Source organism: Oculina patagonica, chromosome 9 (genome assembly GCF_052425735.1).
Source record: "Oculina patagonica isolate OP01 chromosome 9, crgOcupat, whole genome shotgun sequence".
In the NCBI taxonomy this organism is placed as follows: Eukaryota; Metazoa; Cnidaria; class Anthozoa; order Scleractinia; family Oculinidae; genus Oculina; species Oculina patagonica.
In genome coordinates this window covers 9,986,982-10,007,644 of record NC_135766.1, presented here as the reverse complement: position 1 = coordinate 10,007,644, position 20,663 = coordinate 9,986,982, and the positions used below count along the sequence as shown (strand labels likewise).

General features: G+C 38.2%; 2 protein-coding genes and 1 long non-coding RNA gene across 4 annotated transcripts; 2 read left to right on the top strand and 1 right to left on the bottom strand.

The window, feature by feature from the left end:
• The first annotated feature begins 7,255 nt into the window (after nt 1-7,255).
• Nucleotides 7,256-10,553, top strand: LOC144666500 (uncharacterized). Its single transcript, XR_013573203.1, has 3 exons — nt 7,256-7,287; nt 8,051-8,171; nt 9,684-10,553. It is a non-coding gene; the product is annotated as an uncharacterized LOC144666500 (long non-coding RNA).
• Nucleotides 10,554-12,182: 1,629 nt separating this feature from the next.
• On the top strand, nt 12,183-13,699 carry LOC144666089 (uncharacterized). Its single transcript, XM_078527436.1, has 3 exons — nt 12,183-12,493; nt 12,572-12,817; nt 13,330-13,699. Exons 1-3 carry the CDS (start codon nt 12,246-12,248, stop codon nt 13,493-13,495), a joined length of 660 nt encoding a protein of 219 aa, XP_078383562.1. The 5' UTR covers nt 12,183-12,245; the 3' UTR covers nt 13,496-13,699.
• On the bottom strand, nt 13,607-19,802 carry LOC144666088 (uncharacterized). Of its 2 annotated transcripts, XR_013573118.1 has the most exons (10): nt 19,594-19,802; nt 18,673-19,134; nt 18,106-18,326; nt 17,143-17,683; nt 16,420-16,855; nt 16,002-16,173; nt 15,605-15,753; nt 15,237-15,428; nt 14,615-14,813; nt 13,607-14,558 (listed from the first exon to the last, which is right to left on the bottom strand). XR_013573118.1 is itself a non-coding variant. In XM_078527435.1 (9 exons), exons 1-9 carry the CDS (start codon nt 19,699-19,701, stop codon nt 14,722-14,724), a joined length of 2,373 nt encoding a protein of 790 aa, XP_078383561.1. In that variant the 5' UTR covers nt 19,702-19,802; the 3' UTR covers nt 13,607-14,721. The 2 variants fall into 2 exon arrangements, 1 of the variants encoding a protein (XP_078383561.1); XM_078527435.1 differs by having other exon boundaries at nt 13,607-14,813.
• Nucleotides 19,803-20,663: the final 861 nt, after the last annotated feature.

The window sequence follows — 20,663 nt, the reverse complement described above, 5'->3', positions numbered from 1 at the left end:
ACGTGACGCCTGAATTGAATTTAACAGCAGCAAGAGAGCTATAGCTTCGCTATATCAGGGTCGTAACCAGGTATATGGGATCAGGGATCACAGCCTTGGGATCGGGATCACAGCCTCGGTATCGGGATCATGGACCCGGAATCCCGGGTCACAAGTCATGGGATCCGGATCGGCCAATCAGATGGGATCAGAATGGAAACAGGGATCAAATGTTGCCACATTTTGGGGATCAGGAATCAAAATTTAGAGCTAAAATTTGGGATCAGCTATGAAAAAAATATACCTGGTTACGACCCTGCTATATGAACTACAGTCGAAGCTCTCATAAGCGGACACCCTCGGAACGCGAAAAAAGTTTCCGTTACTGGAGATGGCCGCTTACGAGAATGGTTCTCGTAAGCGGCCACTAGAGGTGTAGGGGAAAGATGGCCGCTTACGGGAGCTTACCCAGCTAACAATAACCGGACGGACGTGGATGACGACAAAAAAAACACTGAAATATGGTACTGTTATTACTGTAAAATCATTGGGACGAACGGCGGTGTAAAGTTGATTGATAAAAACAAGATACAAAGGTTGTTAAAAGGAATTTCTTTGGGATGTCCGCTTACGGAAGCTTAAAAAACAAAGAAAAAGTCTAAGTCGTAATTTCCGAAAGTGTCCGCGGCCGCTTACGGGGATGTTCGATTAAGAGAATTAATGTAAAAATACAGAGTTTGTATGGGAAGCGTAAAACGGGGTTTCAAACAAGGCGGCCGTAAGTAGAGCTGTCCGCTTACGAGAGTGTCCGTTAAGAGAGCTTCGACTGTAGCGAATCAAGCGGAGAGGATCCTCTTTACCAGTCCATGGAACTAATTTCTGTTCCCTTCTTCCAACTATATTCATCGAAAAGTTTGGCGTTGATATAATCCTCAGCTTGGGAATGGAGGGGGGTGGGGGGTGGGAGTGTGGGGGTGAGATCAGATTTTCTTCGATTGGATTAGTACGGCAAACGTGTAAACTCATAAGCTACAGTAAACACCCGCATATAAGAACCTTTGATTTTGGGTTCAGGCTGATCAAGTTTTATTTACTGGGTGCTTAGTCAAAAATCAGCCTGAGAATGTTTTTTTAAATTCGTTTCAGAAAATCTATACATTATACATTACTAGAGATTTAATAAACATACAATATTTTATTTCTTACACTAAAAAAATCAATTTGTAAGATAAATATTTTACTGATATAAGTATACACACCATAGTTCTTTGATATGGCATCCTGTTTCTTTTATATAAGAGCGTGTTTTAATTTATTTATCAGCCCCAATGTTCTTAATCCACTTGTTCTTATATGCGGGTGTTTACTGTATTAGTTTAAGGCGTTTATAACTAATGGAATTTCTACTGAAAATTACATGGAAAAAAGGAGTTAAATTTTTCACGTGTCACTGTACCTAAAGTGAAATAAACAGCAATGAGAGAGCTAATAGCTTTTAACTAACAAATCATACCGGAAGGTTTATCTAAATCAGCTCATGATCATGACCAGTATAATGACTGTTTCCTTTTTTCAGGTTTAAGTGCCAATGGGATTCGGCAAAAAAAAGATTAACGTTTCTATAATCTTCAGTTTGGAAAGGGAAGAAAGAACGGTAGGGGTAGGGCTGGGGGTGGCTAGATGTTGAAAGGAAAGAAAATAGATTCGATATGTTTCCTTCGATTCTATAAGTGCGGCAAAATTGCATAATAGTGTCCTGCTTTCTTAGTGTTTTTTTTTTGCTTTGAAAATATTGTTACTGACATCGCTAAATCTTTACGAGGGTATGATTGTCGGTTTGCTGTTGTCATCAAGAATGTAGAACTCATGACAGACCGGGGGATGGATCAAATTGTAGGCATATTAATTCCCCAGTTAACACCCTGAAATTTATTAGAAATAGGAACGGCTCTGACCTTCCTCTGTTCATGCTGGATTGAATCTCCGAGTCGATGTCAACAAATACATAAACGCCCAGCGTTTATAGTAAGTATACGTTTACGTCTGTCCAAACGAGTATACGTTAGCGGATATAGTTCTTCGTTTACAAATTAATCCACTATAGAGCGCGTTTACGAAAATGTTGAAGAGTTTCTTTTTTCTGTTTAGGAATACATTTGGAATAGTCCAATGAACTTTCGAATAGTCATTGATTTGTGTGCATTGCAAGGTTTAGCTGGAACGTGCATGTAGAATTTCCTATCCAAGTTTACATTGGAAATGAATTAGGAATATCTAAACTGATTTTTTGCATAAGCTGTGTAATGCATGATAAAAAGTGCCCTGATTGCAATTGGTTGGCACCATGTGGTAGAATGTAGACATTAAAATGACGCATGATAGCTAAAAATTTACTTGATTGCTGCGATCATTTATAAAAGCAATAACTTTTTCGAGCGACCCACGGCGGCTAATGGTTAGCGCGCTGTACTCCTGAGCGAGCGGCCAGGGTTCAGTTGACGCCTGGCCAGGGTCGTTCCGTTGTGTTCTTATCTTATGCAAGGCGCTTTACTTTTACAGCGCCTCGCTCCACCCAGGTGTATAAATGGGTACCAGTGAATTTATTGCTGGGAGGTAACCCTGCAATGGACTAGCATCCTATCCAGGGAGGAGTCGAAATACTCCTACCCATGGCTAAATACTATGGATTCCGGGAAAAATCTGGCAGTATAGGTCACATGGTCCAACGCGGAGTTTACCTTACGTATACTTAAATAATGTAAATAATGTCTATGTTCCGCCCTTGATATCAAACTGTCACTAATGGGTGGTAGAACGACACTATAAATTCTCAAGTGTCTGGCCGGCCTATCTGCCAAGCAACACATAAGTCGGCTTATATGAGACAACATGGGCATGAAGCTGCGTGATCTTCTGTGATATAATGTCTGATTTAGGCCCGGTTCAGACGCCGTACTTTTCATGAGCCGAACTCAATTCGAATTTGGACCGACCCAAATTGACAAAAGTACTCCTCTTGATTCAAACGCCGTACTTTTTGGCCGTTCCGAGGCCGTTCCTAATACAGTTCTAATAAAACCAGTCGAAATACATTATGATAATTTATGAATTAGGATCAGCACATGAAAAGTACGGCGTCTGAATCAAAGCCGTTCCAAAGGCGTTCCACAGGCGAAATTCTCGGCCAAGCCAGGCGGAAAGAACGGGTGAGCCGTTCCAAATTGAAATAGCCGTTCTAATTTGATTCAGACGCCGATCTTTTCATGTACTTAATTCAAGGAATTAGGTTCGGCTCATGAAAAGATCGGCGGCTAAACCGGGCCTTACCTTTGTAGCTGTTTCGGGCTACCATGAGTGGTGCATGTATTTGCGCCTTTGATTTTGACTTGCTTTTAACCTTACATGTTTTATTCTATTTATATTTATAGCTGCAAGGTCATATACTTGCATTAAAGCTCATGAGGTTATGGCACATTAAAAGTTTGCATGAATTATTACTGTAATATATTTGTTGCATAGTTGCCGTTATTATACGGGACCTAAGTAAAGCTACGGTAGGCAGCACTGTAAAGTTTTATTGTATATTTGGTGGAAGTTTCCACTAAAAAGAAACTAAAAGTTTCAGTAAGCCGAGTTTTAAATGCCTGTATTTAATTTTGAATTAAGATTAAAATACTTATTATACAATTTAGGTGCACAAATGAGATATAGTATTTATGATACCATAGAGTTCTGAGGGCAACGATCCAGTAACGTTACCTCTCGAAGCTTTTTTAAAAGGGAGGTATCACGGGGATTTTGTGTAACTTTAAAAATTAAAAAAAAAACATTTCAGTGTTAACGGAAACTTTAAATAATGTCGAAGTTTGTTATAAATTACTACCTAGTGTAGTAAAACTGTCGACGGGTGTCTCTGGCCATAGATAGAAAGGGTCGAAATGAATTACAACTTAAAAAAATTCCGGCGGAAGTTTTCGAGTTCTCACCAAGTTCTCGCACTTTTTTCCAAAATACGCAATAAACGATTATGATTTTTTTCTTTTTTCTTTCAATAATTCGGTCGATATCGTCCTCTTTGTGTTATTGGATTATTTTTTAAACCATTAAGAAGAGATACATATGTAATAACACCACATTTACGACAAAAAACAATCACAATCCTCGTGATACTTCCCCTTTACCTGATTGTGAAAGTAGCGACGTAGAAGACAGGCTGAGCATGTTTGCTCCAAGTGCAAACATAATAATCCCTCGAAAGTTTCCAACTTTAAGAGCAGCCGTGTCAAAGTAGCAAGGGTCGTTGTTGATTCGGAATTCTTCAGGGCTGTATAAATAAACAAGCTTTATATCGATTTAATTTTGATTGCAAGTTATTGTTCATTTGAAATCAATAATTTTTGCCATTTTGATTATTATTTGTAGATTGTCTGTATAATTCAGTGGTTCAAGGTAATTCAATAAATTCTGCAATGACACTGTGTGTTGACTTTTAATTTGGATTATGGTGCATACACTTGTTTTATTTTATAAGAACCAGTTTTTATAAGAACGTTGAGACTGAAATTTGCCCCAAAAAATTTAAGAAAATGTATGGGCTAAAGGACCGGTCATTATTTATCGCCTGAGGGAAGTGAAAGATTTTAGGCTACCCTCGGAGGTACAAGGGGGCGGGGGGGGGGGGGGGGAGGGGTGTAGGCTTTGGTAGATTGTGCTAGCATAATTATAAGCACAATTTAGCAAAAACGAGCATCATTTTAAGCTTTTATTTCAGTTTATTACTGCTAGCATAATCCGACCTTTTATGCGTTGAAAACAACAACAACAAAAAACAATCATAGTTAGAATAATTCAGTTTGTATTTTATTTCTGTATTGTGTTTGAAATCATTCAGGTCATTGCAAAGGCCCGTGGTCAAATATGGACCGGTCTGGTAGACTCCAGGTCACCCTGTGTATATCTGAGAGTTTTTTAACTTTTAATTGTTTAATTTTTTTTTAATTTTTTATTTCTTTTTTTAATGCAAAGTTGTCTTTATGCTGAACTTAAAACAAGGAATATACAAGTAACTTTCTGACCCGGATTCAGAACCCAGAAACAGTATAAAAAAGATTGTATCTATTAAAATTGTCAGTAATATCACTTTAGCAACTTATTAGGAGAATATTCTTATCTCGATTTTTTTGTATTATAATTCTAACCTGACTTCGAGTTTTAGAGAAATGAAACAGAAAAAACGCATTAAGGTTAAGGTTGGATTAAAAATGTCTCAGCAGCTAGCTAAAATATTAATGTATCGAAAATTGGCCTAATGAAATTTCAGTATTAAACGGCAGCACGTAACCAAATGGTATTGTCCTCTCGCTATTGAAATATTGTATGCTGATTAAATTACATGACATAGAATAAAACAAATTGCCTTTATATTTAACAATAAGACGACACGCTTGGGGCTCCTATCGGATGATAGTTGGCTCGTAGTGGGCTGTGGCTGGTACTCCCTAACCTTTGCTGGGATAATACTTTTTAGGTTTTCACATTTGAGCTGTCCATTTTTGAAATAGAAACAAGCGGCCAATACGATCCCAAATGGAATTGCTGTGTTTTAATATTCCAAAATCAGAGCTCAGCTAAAGCTACGCAAACATACTTTAGAGGAACAAGATTCCTAAATTACGTTGCGTGCGCTCCCAGGGCCGTCTATCGAAAATTTGTACAATCTCAGCCATGTCTATTAAAAATCTAACTGGTTCTCCAATTGTTTTCTATTTTACAATTAGACGGAATGCGCAAGTTCGAGGGTTCTATCGGCTGATAGTTGGAGAGGGGTGGAGGTCTGAGCCAGCTATTAGAGTCGATAGAAACAGAGAGCGAGAAGTCTAATTGTTTTAGCATAATCTAGTGTTTGATCTACTAAACGCAGAATATCGCTTGAATTGAACTATTGAAGGTTTCGATTCACAAACCTACTTATTTATTCCTCTTCGGGCATGAGTGCACATGAGGCCTCAACCAGATGGCGCCATTGGCTACGGTCGGCCGCTGTATTTTCGAGGTTGCCCCAGGTTTGTCCGTTGTATTTCATTTCTCTTTGCATTGTTCTCCTCTTGGTTTCTTTTGGGCGACCTCTACGGCTATCAGGGGTCCCTCTGAGGGCGACTATCGGTAGGGCTGTAGGCGCCACACGAAGGACATGGCCAATCAATCTTCATTTCCTTCGCTGCACTTGATGGGTGGTGGACTCTGTTCTCATTATTTATTCTACGCAGCTTTTAGCTTGAGATTGTGTTCGTCCAAAATATGCGGGGAATCCTTCGCGGCACCTGTTCTGAAAAACTCTTGAGGCTAATAGCGGAGCTCCTCAGCGCGCGCCAGCGCGCGGAGCGGAGCACCATGGGTAATGCGGGTACGAGAGAATTTTTGTAAACCCAGGAGGCCGAAAAAATTTGGTGCGTACGCCCGACCGCGCGCGCGCGTACAGACTCTCGGGGAGGGGGAGGGGAGTCCCAAGGCAACCCAAGCAGAGGGGGGAGGGGAGACAATCTTCTGCCTCCTTCGTTAACCAGAAATGAGTGAGGTAATCGACTAAGATCTTTGATATTGGACATCCATTTTATGGTCAATTGACAGCTGTCAAAACAACGTATCCGCTGACCAGTATCACATGACCATATCGCGGGCTCAGGTTTAGAACTAGTCAAGGACGCGTGTTTTTTTGAAGTTGACCGCTGACCAAGTGATAGCATTGCTATTGGTCCGCGGGCGCAAGTACTTTTCCATGGTCAGTCCATTTAGATTTACATGAAGGACAAAGTGAACAACCCGGTCAGTTTGAAAGCTGAACGAAGCACAAGGAGAAACCGAGCAGGAAAAAGAAATGTCTACGTAAATATTTCTCGGTCTACCCCGTCTAAAGGCTTTACACATCATGGAAGTTATGGCAAACGATAAGGGCTTACGGGGAGATCCGAAAAAATGGCACAGGTGGAGAGCGAGCGAGTTTCTACCGTTTCGGCGGCTGACCAGCTCTAGTAATTGAGCTAAATGCAATTAACTGAAATGAAGGAAAAAAGAAGTGTCAATAGCTACACGGATGGAAAAGGCTGAAATAGACCTTCGCAGATAATTCAAAGGTCGGTGGTGCTGGAGTAAGTTATAATTTATAGCTTACACATATCATGTACTACGCGGTTGGATAATAATACGAAAAACTGCGGCCGCTTCGCCTCCGATTAATTCATGAGCTGGTTAAAAGCTTTGCCCTGCTGAATTGCTGTTAATTGACAAGCATTCTCCGACTTCAAATATGAGGTAACAAACTTTGACTTTACTGAATACGCTAAGTCCATGTTTTTTGTGAAAATCTGTAATTATATGCTTACACATGTACTACGCGGTTGGATAATACGAAAAACTGCGGCCGCTTCGCCTCCGATTAATTCATGAGCTGTTAATGACTTAATGTTTTTATTTAAACTCCCAGCTAAACTTAGTGTTTTTAGTTTTTTTAATTCATCTATTTATTCTTATTTACTCGCTGTTGGAATTCGTTTGAACGAACTATTTTAGGGTCGTGGACGAATACGCTAAGAGATCGTTACGTTGCGAATTTCTTGCGTTGACACGTTTTTACCACACCTTAGCAGAAACAAAAAAAAAACTCAGTTTATTTCCACATAAAACTATCTTAGTTAATTATTTTGAGTAATTTTATAAAACACAATTGTTCGCTCTACTTGTAATTCATGCCATTTTAGACACTGTATGCAGCTGTGTATGCAAACTTACATTGACTATCACCATGACAGTGTTGAATGTGTATCTTTGCAATGGCAATGTTTTTTCTATACAAGTAAGTTAACAAGAAATCTCCAAGTAGAAAAGCTAAATATCCCATTGTAGGAAGGAAGGGTCACTACACTGAGTGTATAAACGAAAGAGGCTAATATTATTATTTTTGATGAGATCCATTAAATAAGACAGAATTTTTTATAAATTCTTTTTATAAACAGGGCCATTAATTAGAGCTAGTGTGGTGGTTTTTAATAGATTATTATGTCAATCCTTCTTTTAGGTAGTGTTATATTCTGCCATTAAGCCGCAATGAATGAACAATACCTACTGGCTACAGTCAAGTTTTGTTGAACTTGGTATAGAATGCTCTGTGCAAAGTGGACAACAGCAAAGTAAATCAGGTATCTAGTTTATATTAGTTATAATTGAAATATGTTTTTATTCAGTTTCGTTCTTTTTTTACCCAGCTGCTTTAATCTGCATTTGGTTGCTGCTGATCTTCTTACTTTGTGAAATATTTGCATTCATTATTCAACTCCTCAATGGAGGTTGCCTATTCACCGAGTTAGGATTTCAAATTGGATTTCGAGTTAGGATTTTGAGTTGGATTTACAAGTTCGATTTTCCAGTTGGATTTCTAGTTGGATTTCGAGTTAAGATTTCGAGTTGGATTTCAAGTTAGGATTTCGAGTTGGATTTTCGAGTTGGATTTTCGAGTTGGATTTTGGAGTTGGATTTCGAGTTAGATTTCGAGTTAGGATTTCGAGTTGGATTTTCAAATTGCTTACCGTACTAAGCACTCCGGTTAGCCTACTATACACGCCAGTTAGCTTACTATGCACTCCGGTTAGCCTACTACACACTCCTGTTAGCCTACTATTCACTTTGGTTAGCCTACTATGCACTCCAGTTAGCCTGTTTATGGTTAGCTTTCAATAATTGTAATGGGTTTTGCTTTGTCAAAAAAAATCCAACTCGAAATCCTAACTCGAAAATCCAACTCGAAATCCTAACTAGAAAATCCAACTCGAAAATCCAACTCGAAATCCTTACTCGAAATCCAACTCGAAAATCCAACTAGTAATCCTAACTCAAAAATCCAACTCGAAAATCCAACTCGAAAATCCAACTTGTAATCCTAACTCAAAAATCCAACTCGAAAATCCAACTCAAAAATCCAACTTGAAATCCTAACTCGAAATCCTAACTCGGGAGTTAGTTTGTCTCTCTTCAATGACATTCAAAACAACTACAATGTATTAGTAGACAATTTAAATAATTAATATTTCACTAAAAGTATGTTTTCATGAAATGCCTAGATCTTGTACCAGAAAATATCTATACCCTATCCTCACTGTGGAAGGTTAAATGGTTTGAATGTCACCTCCCCTCACAAACTCCTCACAAATTCCAATGTGTGGTTATGGCAGAAATCCATGGCCAGCTCATCCTCAGTGTATGAACCAGTGAAACAAGGCATCAAAGAGCCTCAAAACAACATGGAGCAGGAAAACAATAGCTTCAAAACAGACATTTTTCACAGGTTCTTATACCAAGGAAAACCCAAATATTCAGATCCATCCCATGTAAGGTCAATGGAAGTTCCAAAAGGGCTAGCGGGAGGGGGAGGGGGGTTGATTAAAGGCCAAACCTTTTAATTACCGGTAAGAGGGGGTGTTAGGGTTTGCAGTGATGCTTTGAGTTTATTAAAATATTTAGTTGACTTTGCAGTTATCAGTAAAAAAAATAGTCTGTGCTGATCCATCTCTGTTAAATATCTAATGGATCCTTTTGCATCCAGTGGTTTGGCTTCAGTTAAACAAGCTCAAGTTAAGTGTTTTGTTTTATAAATTATTGATATTGATGACAATTAATCAATTTTAATTTAATATGTGGCATTTGACTTTTTTCAGGGTTAACATGAGTTGCAGAGTTTGCAGTGCCACAGACACAAAAACAGACAAGGACAATTAAGGACATAAATAGAAAACAGGAAAGATTAAATCCAGCTCGATGTTTGGGTGTCGTCATGATGCTATTTTTAAGAGACTAGTAAATTACATGTAAATTAAAATCAAGAAAAGCTGCAAATAAGCAAAATTTAGATTTTAAATGTTAACCTATTTACAGTGTACTTCAGAAAACGACTTCTTGATTGACCTGTCACTTTCACATCTTGTTAGATGTAACAAGGGCATTATGAAGTGATCTTTTCAAAAATATGCAGCGAAAACAGTAACAGCAGAAATGGTGGTAGTTTAAAATTGCTATTTTCAATGTTTTGACTGGTAAGAAACCACATGTGACCAAGCTAAAATCTGTTTGGCAAGTTAACATGACCTGCAAGTGTCCAAATGTTTTGAGCCCTCAACTACACAGGACTTACATGTAGTTGTCTAATTATATGATAAGATCTTTGGTTGACTTTGGGGGAGGTAGTGGAGTTACAAAGCAATGTAATTATTTGAATTTGGATTAGTAATATGCTGAAACTGGTGGTACTGTAATTCTAAAGTATAGGTGAGTTTAAAACCGTTATTGCAAGCAGTATACATTACCAATTTCATTCTTATGTATTGTATGCTGTGTACAATTTATAAGAACAGCTATATTTTTAAAATAAGTGAAATATTCTAAAGCCAGATAAAATTTGCAGTATCCATAAGGTACCATGTAGCAACCAAATTGTGACTCACTTGCTTACTTTGTGAACTCCATGACAAATGGGCAACATGACTCCATAAAGATGTGGACAATAATACAAACAAATTTTTAAAAGAGTAGTCAAAGTATTGATGTTATATTTTTTCTTGCATAGTTTTATACACAAGCAGACATGATTCTATTTTTTTCTGGGTAATCAAATAACAAAACTGAGTTTGAGACTCACAAACAATATTCTAGCTTCCCAGAATTTTTGCTTTTTTTCTGTAAGTGAAGTGAAACCCCTTAAGATGAAGGGGAGTCAAAAGACATGTAAAAGTGAACAAGGTGCTATCTTCTTCTTTTCTTTTTTTTTTTTTTTTTTTTTTTGGGGGGGGGGGGGTTGGCGATGGGGTGACCCTGTTCGGTGGAATGACAGAATGTCACTTCTTTGTTTCCGGAGTTAGGTTCACCCCTGTTTGCTCGCAGTTAGCTTTATTCATCTGGTTTGCTTGCGGTTAGCTTTCACTCTAGTTTGCTTGTGGTTAGCTTTCACTCCGGTTTGCTTGGAGTTAGCTTGGTTTGGGCAACATGCTGTAAACCATTAGCTATAACCTCTGCCATTTCCATTCAAAATTAAAATATAGGCAAATAGTGAAAATGAAAATGAATAAATGAGTGAATGAAAAAAATTAAAATCAACCTTATTATAAATGTAGATGTTTGTTATTTCCTTTATACTCTAAATGTAAAGTGATTTTTTCTTTCTTTTAAAGCTGGTAAAGCAACAACAAAAATGCCTAATTTGCCATGTGATATGCCTATCTACCCCGACATGCAGCCCTACTCCTCCCTCCTTTTTTCTACATGAAGGTAACATAATTGCCCGTTTTGCAACATAATTTCCCATCCAGACTTCTTTATGATAATGCTTTCGGTGGAATTATAACATTTTGATTGATTTTGTTTGTTCTCTTATTTGGTGTTGCTGTACACGGTACCCGGAGGGGGGGGGATGGTACTCCCATATAAGAGCTATACGGGTATGTGCCGCTCAACATGGTATGCGTTTTGTCTCTCTGACTCTGAAACAGGGTATACAAATCACCCTTTTGACTCTGGAACAGGGTTGATTGTTTTCCCAGAATCCTGATTAAACACTATCAAGTATATAGCTATGAAACTCCGCTCCTTTCATCGCTTTATCTCCAAGCCACAGACGAAGTCAAGTGAGAGCTTTGTGATGTACGGTAGTGTTTTTATATCTATCTTCATATATTTCCATTGTGGATATTGCTGGAACAGGGTACCTTCTTTGCAGTGTTTGTCTGGAACAGGGTCCCAAATTGAACCTTTTGTCTCTGGAACAGGTCCAGAGTCTCAGCAACGCAACGGCACACCCCCATAGTAAATTTTAGGGAGTACCCCCCCCCCCCCACCCCCGACACGGTAAAAAAGAAATAAGGAAAAATGTCAATTACCGTATTTTCTCGATTAAACGTCCCCGGCGTTTATTTCAAACTTGGCCCGATAGGGCCGGCGTTTATTTGAATTTAGGAGTTTTGTTAAAGTGTATATGACACGAAATTTTTTATTGGCTTTTTTCTTTCGTTGATATGCTTAGATAAAGGATTCATAGTTAAAATTTGCCAAAAAAAAATTTTCCGTCATTTTTTGCCTCCGAAATGTCGCAGAATTTAGCTTAAAATTTTGTCGGGGACTGGGAACGAGTTTACCGCCTGGTGACGCTATGGTGACGTATACTTGTTTGTAAGTCAGTCAGCTGTTAAGCAAGAACAGAGGTGAAACTTCGCTTGGTTGTGAGCATAAAAATGTCTAGTGACACAGATACAAGTAGTTCCTACGACCCTGTAGAAAGTGCCGAAGAAAGTGAAGAACTGGAAGAGTCAGGAGAAGAGTGGGGAATCGTGGAAGGCCGAATAAGTCCGTATAGAGACGAACCACTCGCCAATACAGATGATGAAGACACGAGTATGGACGAAGATGAAGCAGATCCCGATGGACTTTCTCCTGCCGTCCTTGAAGCTAGATACGAGAAAGCTGTGAGCGTTGATTCATGGTAAGTCATATTATTTTCTAAAATACTATTTATTCCGAAAGATAAGACTTTCTTGACTTTCCTTTTTTCCTTGTTCAGGTGTTGCTGTGAGCTTTGTTCTGATGAAACCTTGGTTGGTTCGCTGGAGTACCGATGTTGCAGAGAAGTGGTCAGTTCATCGAGCAAGATGCTTTTTGACGGATCAATAGAAAGGATAAAATGCATTACGAAGCACGAAGACTTCGATGCCATTACTAACAGGGCTGTACTTCTCCAAGTCGCTCCACTACTACGCGACACTTGCGGCAAATCATATCGGCGTCGTGGCGGGGCATCACAAAACGAGTAAGTTGTTCTACAGTATATTATTACAAGAGTAAACTACAGTTTCTACTCGATTTCGTCTTCGTTCAGAACACCTGGGATGCTACACTTACTTGACAACTTAACTCATGAAGATACGCTATATTTTTTCGACCTTTATGCTTCAAAACGTTACGGCAACTAAACAAGTTGATTGCACAGTAGAATCTCAAACTCGAACCTCTCGCTTACTCGATTCCCCTTCAGATTGTTTTCTTTCTAATTTTACCCGCGAAACTCAAACTGCCGATGTCTCGAACCTTCTTTTTATTTTCCTTGAAGTTTCGAGATATCGGGATTCAACTGTACGTGTTTTGAAAGTGCCAAGTTCAGAGTGAGGCAAAACATTTCGGGAATAATTCCTTTATCAGCCGTGGCCTGCGTAGCAAGCGTTCTCATACGATCGAAGAGTTTTTTCTGCATTCTAGTCGCGCGAATCATTTCAAACTGTTTGTACTTCAATTACAAATGCATATTATTTGTTTTCTTTCTAGGTTTGTTAGAGCTGTTGCCTACAGGTGGACTGTGAGATGGCTTTGTGGCTATATGGGATGGGAGAATACCAGGCCCTTGCCAGCTTGTGTATACCACAGCATAAGAAAGAAATACCCATCCAATCAGTCAAGAGGGTATGCCACTGCTCTGGAAAGGGAGAAGTAATCCCCAAAGAACAAATCATTTTTTTCAACGTTCAACACAATTTATTTTAAGAATCAAAGACCAGAACATTGAGTAAGAATTCCTATAAAGCTGTTTACATGTACATAGCATAGATCCGCATTTACTTACAAATTTTTACACTGTAAGAAAGTAAATAAAAACTGTTGCCATTGTGAATTTAAATATGCAAGGATTTTTATTCTAATGCAGACTAATCACATAATAAAAAAAACTTTTTGCTATTGGGTAAACTCACTTTCTGCTTCCAGCAGACTTCTGGTGTTTATTAAAAATTTACAACGTCCTTACACTAAAATGTGTACAACTTGTTTTGGCGAATAGCAAACAACGACTATCTTGATTCAAAAATAATTTATGAATTTGATTGCTCCAGGAAATAATTACATTGTATTTATACCACCCAATGCAGGGGAAATTATTAATCTGTCATCCCTCTGAGTGTTATAGGATGTGCCTTTTTGAACAAAACAACTTGCTATGACCCTCTAAAGAGTGGGATCCAAAATTGACAATATTCACCAAATCTAGATCATAGCCTCTAAGGAGTGGGTTTTCAAAATTGAAACCTTATTCACAAAAACTAGATCATACCCTCTAAAGAGTGGGTTTCAAATTTGAAACTTTATTCACAAAGACTACCGTAATGATTCGATTTAGCACCCTCCTTCCAATAAGCGCCCCTTCAAATGTGATTTTGTCAATAAGCGCCCCCATTCTAATAAGCGCCCTCAGTCTATTTTGGATAACTTCCCCCTCTGATGTCGTCGACTAGATAAACTCATGAACATTCATCGTATCATACATGTATATATTCACTGCTAAAATGAACAATTCTTTTAAACGTAACTAAACTTTGAACAATTTGTTTCTTTCAAATTTTCTGAACATTTGGTGGTTTCTCAAAAAATGAATAAGCGCCCTTCCTTGAGGTGCCAAAAATAAATAAGCGCCCCGGGCGCTTAATCGAATCACTACGGTGATCATACACCTCTAAAGAGTGGGTTTCAAAATTAAAACTTCATTCACAAAAACTAGATCATACCTTCAAAAGAGTGAGTTTCAAAATAGAAACTTTATTCACAAAAAACTAGAACATACCCTCTAAAGAGTGGGTTTTCAAAATTGAAACTACATTTTTACAAAAACTAGATCATACCCTCTAAAGAGTGGGATTTAAAATTGACACTATATTCACAAACTCTAGATCATTTTTTTCTGGGGCGTCCTCTGCGACTTGTCTTCCTACCACGGCTTGATGAACTGGCAGTATTCTGCTGCAAGACACTTTGTTCTGCACCTGTATAATGATCAAAATTTGCTGATATAATACAATATTTGCATACTTTAGAGAGCATATACAGAGATGTGTACATCTATAGATTTTTGGAAATAAATAACTTTCAGTTTGTTATGAAGTTAATCTTTGCCTTGTGTTTTCTTTTTGGGTTGTGTCCTGTTGTTGGCCCCATTTAGGAGGTCCCGTTAACACCGCAAGAGAAGCAGTACAGTTGAATCTCGATAACTTGAATCTTCAAGGGAAATCGAAAAAGGTTTTAGATTTCTGGAGTTGAGCAATCACGGGTAAAATTAGTAAGAAAACAACCTGGATCGGAATCGGAAAAGGTTCCAGTTGGTGGGAGGTTTGAGTTCGATTCAACTTTACTCAATATTTTTGTTTCAAGCCAGCATATGGTAATAAGGATTGCAACTAGGAACTTACTTGATGGAAATAGTGAAGTTTTCTTCTTTTGCTTCCTAGCTTTAAAGCTCAGCACAGCTTCTTCCTTACTTAATCTGTCCGGGAACTGCCTATTCAGAGGCTCTGGTGTCTTTGCAGAGTACTTCTGTAATACCTTCTCCATTTCGCATTTTGGTAGCGTAAACAACAGGTGTTTCAGCTTGTCAACATAACCTAAGAATAAGTCATATTCAGTATTACTACCAATTTGATTTATAAACAAATTATGATACAGAGATGCATGACCTTCTGTTACTATTATAACATACAATGTAGACATCCCAAAAATGCTCCTTTAAAATTTGTACTTGAACTAAATAGTCAGTCTAACATGGCAGTTTATTTCTTACCGTAAGTGGGTGGAGAAGCCACTTCTCGAACTACCTCTTCACCAAGTTTGAACTTTGGATAGGTGACTCTTATGTACTCCTTTCCATCCTTCGACACCTGTGTCTCCCTGTGAATGTTTTCATTGAAGTGCAAGATGGCCAATATGTGCCTGGAGAAGAAAGAGAGGATGGAGTGTGTGACAATATAGCCTCATTTTGATTTCATGTTATATTCAGCAGCAACCTTTGTTAAAATGTTTATTTAATATCTTTTAGATGTGCATAAATGATTGTCTCGGTATTTAAACCAGTGAATATTGTACACAGTAGTTATGAGTAACTGACTCTTGTGTACTATTTCTGTCAATACATGTATGTTTTCTAATAATCATCCATGTCTTTTTTTGTGCAAACATACCTACAGAGAGATCCCATCCAAGAGTAACAAATTAACTTTGGATGCCAGTAATTTAAGGTGGCATGGAAGCCTTCTAGGCAACTTGTTTGCGCATCTGGGGATAACTTCTTGATGTCATTGACAAGTGCAGTTTTATACAGCAGGCTACTTAGCTTGTCATATGCCAAAGTTCCTAGAAAAAAATATAAAAACAACTTTCAGACAGTATAAAAACTGTAGTTTCAGAACTTTAGGTATTCTAGGTTTGTCCTGCAAAAAAATATCATATTTTGGATTTTTGGATAAGAAGCACCCCTGACATACCCCCCCCCCCCCCACCCCCTTCCCCCAGAAGAAATTTTGATTCAGTTATGGCACATATAATTAAAATTTTTGTATTTAACCATCCACCACCCCCTTCCTCAAAAAGGATTCTTACCAACTTTAATCCATCTTCTGGGTTCCAGAACTCCATGGTTGCACTCTTTGTACAGTTCATCTGGATGGTTGCTATGTTTGTTTGAAACATGGCGGATGAACGACTTCCACTTTGCTATTATTAGGGCCTGGAAACCTGCTTTTGTTGATGTTGCACACCAGTAGATGTGGCGACGTACTCCCTTTATCCAGTCTTTGATTACCTCACAGCCTTTGTTTTTACTGGCACCAAGCAACTTTTTTGACACTGAACGCGCTATGTGCCAAATATCATAGTAGTGAACTGTATTGGGACAGTTTTCTCGAACCCACTTGGCGATGCTCCTGTGGCGGTCAGAAACAAAGATGGAAATTGACAAACCAAGCTGCTGAAGATATTGAAAACATCTCTTTGCCCCTTCTACTTCAGTTCCAGGACTGTTCCCTGCTTCATTGGCCTAAGTAATAGAACAGGACGGCATTGTTGATATTGGTATAGATGAGGTACAGTATTATGGAAATGTATGTTGAGTGTGTCCTTTACTGATGATACAGTTTGCCTTTGTTAATCAACTGTTTTATTTGTGTTTGGTAAAGTGAATTTTAGGTTAGGAGGAGTAAAAAAGGAAAACTTGGTCAATAAATTTTGCTTTTGTTAGTTGTCCTTTTTTGGAAACAGGAATTTAGTTGTCCCTTTTTTTAACCAGGAATTTTGAAAACAATACACAGTGGTGTGCACACTTACTTGGACTAACTCAAAATGAACAATTTTCATTAAAGTTGTGCAGAACATTGTGTAAACGCCATATTTAGCAGAATGTCCCATTGAGTCAAAGCGACCATCACCACTCCATGCTACCTCTTTCAATCCCTTCAGCTTCTGGATAAGGGCCGCACGGTAAGTTTCCCAGTAGTGAAGCACAATGGGGAAGAGGAATGACTTTTGGTGCCTGAAAAAGGTACGGGCGGAATAAACACAGAGGCCCATATGGCGAAACACAAGTAAGATTTTGTTAATAGATGCTCCAGCCATTAACACTCCAAAGCTCAACAAGATATTCCCAGCAGGGTACTTTCCGAGGATGAGTGGCTGGGACCTCCACACAAATTCTTTGTTGCAGTGCAGACAACTCTGGGTGACGGTCACCATGGTCCCATCTTGTCGCATTGATGCAGATGGACTGTTCCATTTGCAGTTAAAGCAAAACAGTGTAAACAGGCTGAGAAGCATTCGATAAAATACAATGAATTTAGGTTCATCATATTCTGGTGTATCAGGATCAATGCTGTTGAGAAAAAGCAAAAAATTGGTTGGCATTAAATTAAAATCTTCAAAAAACACATTATGATATCAACATTTCTGAGAAGGAAATCATAGCTTTTGTGTTTTAATAATATAAATTGGTTTACAAGTTTTGAAACCAGTTGATTTTGTCTTTATTTTCTTTTGTCTCATATTCCTTATCATAAATAATGATCTTAAACAAAACTGTAAGAATGAAACTGGTTTGAAAATTTACACAACTAATCTTATCACAAACATAATATTTTAAGTGAAGAAATATCTTTGGCAACAATGAATTGCCAATCCCATACAATTTCACCATGACTCAGATAGAAAAAATTCTGTTATAAATTTACAAATTTATTTGAATTTTAAACAAAGAACAAAATGGTATAGATATAGGTATAGAAAGTCTAACAGCACCTGATATCTCGCTGGGAAGATTCCTCTGACACTTCATCGTTGTCGATCTCTTCAGTAGCTTCACTTTCTGTAGTATCACCTTGTGGATCCCAGTCATTTTCATTCTTTACTGGTTCACTGTCAGTAGTCTCTGGACCAGTGCTAAACCAGGTGTAGTGGTCTTGATCATCTTCTTGAGGTTCCCAGGTAGTTTCATTTTCTGACTCAGTGTCAGGAATTTTCTATAACGGAAAACAAGAAAAAGATTAAAAGATGTTGAAAAAGATGTCACTACAATAAATATTTATCTTTTTAGGTTTGGCTAACTGGTTCAAAACCAATGTCAACCGGCCAAAATTACATCTCATTTCTGAAAATTTGGATAAGTAACATACCGGTAAACATGAAGTTCAATGTGTATCACAGCACTAAAACAACAACACAACAAACTCATTCACGCTTGCCATTGTGACAAGTAGCTCTCAAATTTTGGCCTATGACTGGCCATGTACATGTAACTTCAAAGACCACCTTCATGTGTCATGTAAATATTATGAATAGCTTATACATGTATTTTGCACCACTTACGCTTTTAAGTTTTTTGATGTCTTGTTTCAATTCGGTGATTTTTCTTTTTAATCTTTTGTTTGTCCTTGTCAGCCTTTCACACTTTTCCTTGTGGCCACAAAATCCAGAGCTGGTACAAGACCCACTGTCTGGCTGAAGTGATGGTGTCGAAAACGATGTTAAAGGGGTTTCAGCAGCGACTAGGGTAGCAGAACTGCTAGGAGTACTTGGGGTAGGCATTGGTTCAGGTGTGTCAGTAGGCACAAATGGGATCTCTAGATCCATACATGTATCTCCACTCTCCTCCGCTGGTGCATCTGTTGCACCTGTCAGTGCTGCTGACACTGTTGCTGTGGCTACTGCTGGTGTGGTCACTGTTGGTGCAGTATCTATGGCTGTCAATGCAGTTGATGTTTCTGCATGAAACCTTTTCTTCCTCTTTGCACAGCTTGGCTCAAACTCAGACAGAACATCACGCCTCAGCTACAAAGAAAGAACAAAACATCATTTGGCTGAAATAATTTACAGCTTATTCGGTTTGGGCTGTTTTCAGAAAGCTAATACCTTAGTTATATATAAATTACACCATTTATAGCTTGTATTTTCGATCTCAAGCTTTCCTTTCACGAGAAAAGTAAAGTTTCTAAAGCTATAATTCCTAAAAATACGAAAACCTATTACCTTTCTATTATAGTAATTCACAGCTTATCATTTACATAAATTTTTGTTTGTGGTTTCTGGTTCGCTCAAGTTGCTTTTGTGCATGCATATCTACAGTCGTTGTTAAAAGCCTAAATCATTTGTGAGTTTCAGAAACAAATGTTAAAGGCAAGGAAAAAGCCAACACAAACTACATCCGTACAACTGTGCACCAAGAAACCAAACAGTCTGAAAGCATCAATACTGCGAAGAACAGCTTAGCTACAACAACAAGCTACTTACTTGTCTCCTTTTACGATCTGATGGCTCTTCTGGAATTGCCTGCAGAACGGTGTGCTTTGTCGGGATCGATCCTTTTATTAAAACTTTGTTTCTCTTCCACTCCTCCATTCCTTCTAATGATAGACCAAAACTCGTCGAGTAACAGCTCGGCTCAAAGTGAGCCGAGCACAAGGCCGAGTGTTTGTTGACAGGCTCGCCAAAGTCGACGCGATGGCGTTGCACAAATTTAACCCATTGTGCCCGTACTTTTGCATCAGTTGGGAACTAGTGCATTTTAATACCCGGTGTGTAACTTGTATTCTTGCAACTTTGTTTGTTTGGCGCCCCAGCAACACAATATCGTCCACCTCTTCGAATCGGTTTCCCTCCACTCTCAGCCATCTTGAAAATTCATCAAACAAGTAGACGTCACAAAGGTCACGTGACGTACTTTTTGGCCGCGCGCCGCTATGACAAAATTTTCGCTAAAATAGCGCGTATTTTGAACGAGAAAAAAGGCATTTCAAAATATTTTGAAAGATTTTAAACGCTGAAACCGTTATTTATACATATTAAACGAACAAAAAACGAAATAAAACATTTCGTGTCATATACACTTTAAGCCCTATGCTTCTAAGAAATGATTTTTATTCATTCTATTTGACAGCTATATAATTAGACATTATTTTTAAAGCATATTAAACCGTTAATAATTGTGTAAGGGGTTTATTTTCAAATACAACTTGGAGACCCGGCGTTTAATCGAGAAAATACGGTATTATTTATTAAAAAAATAAAACGAATATAAAATTCTTAGCCTTAAAGTTTTACAATGGCCAGAATTCAGAGTTCAATAAAGTGCAAAATAATTAACTGGGGAGCTCCGCTTTTAGGCTTGCCTAAATTTATATATTATATCTTGGTCATTTTCCAGGATTCTGCACCAAACAAAACAGTGTTTAATATATTGCTTTCAGAGAATTGGATCTTGTTTTTCTAGTTGATGTTTCTGAATTTCCAAGTGCTCCGCAGAGAGGCAAAAGCCTGATTTGCCTGTAAAATCCGAGCTAGGATCTCGTCCTCTCCATATC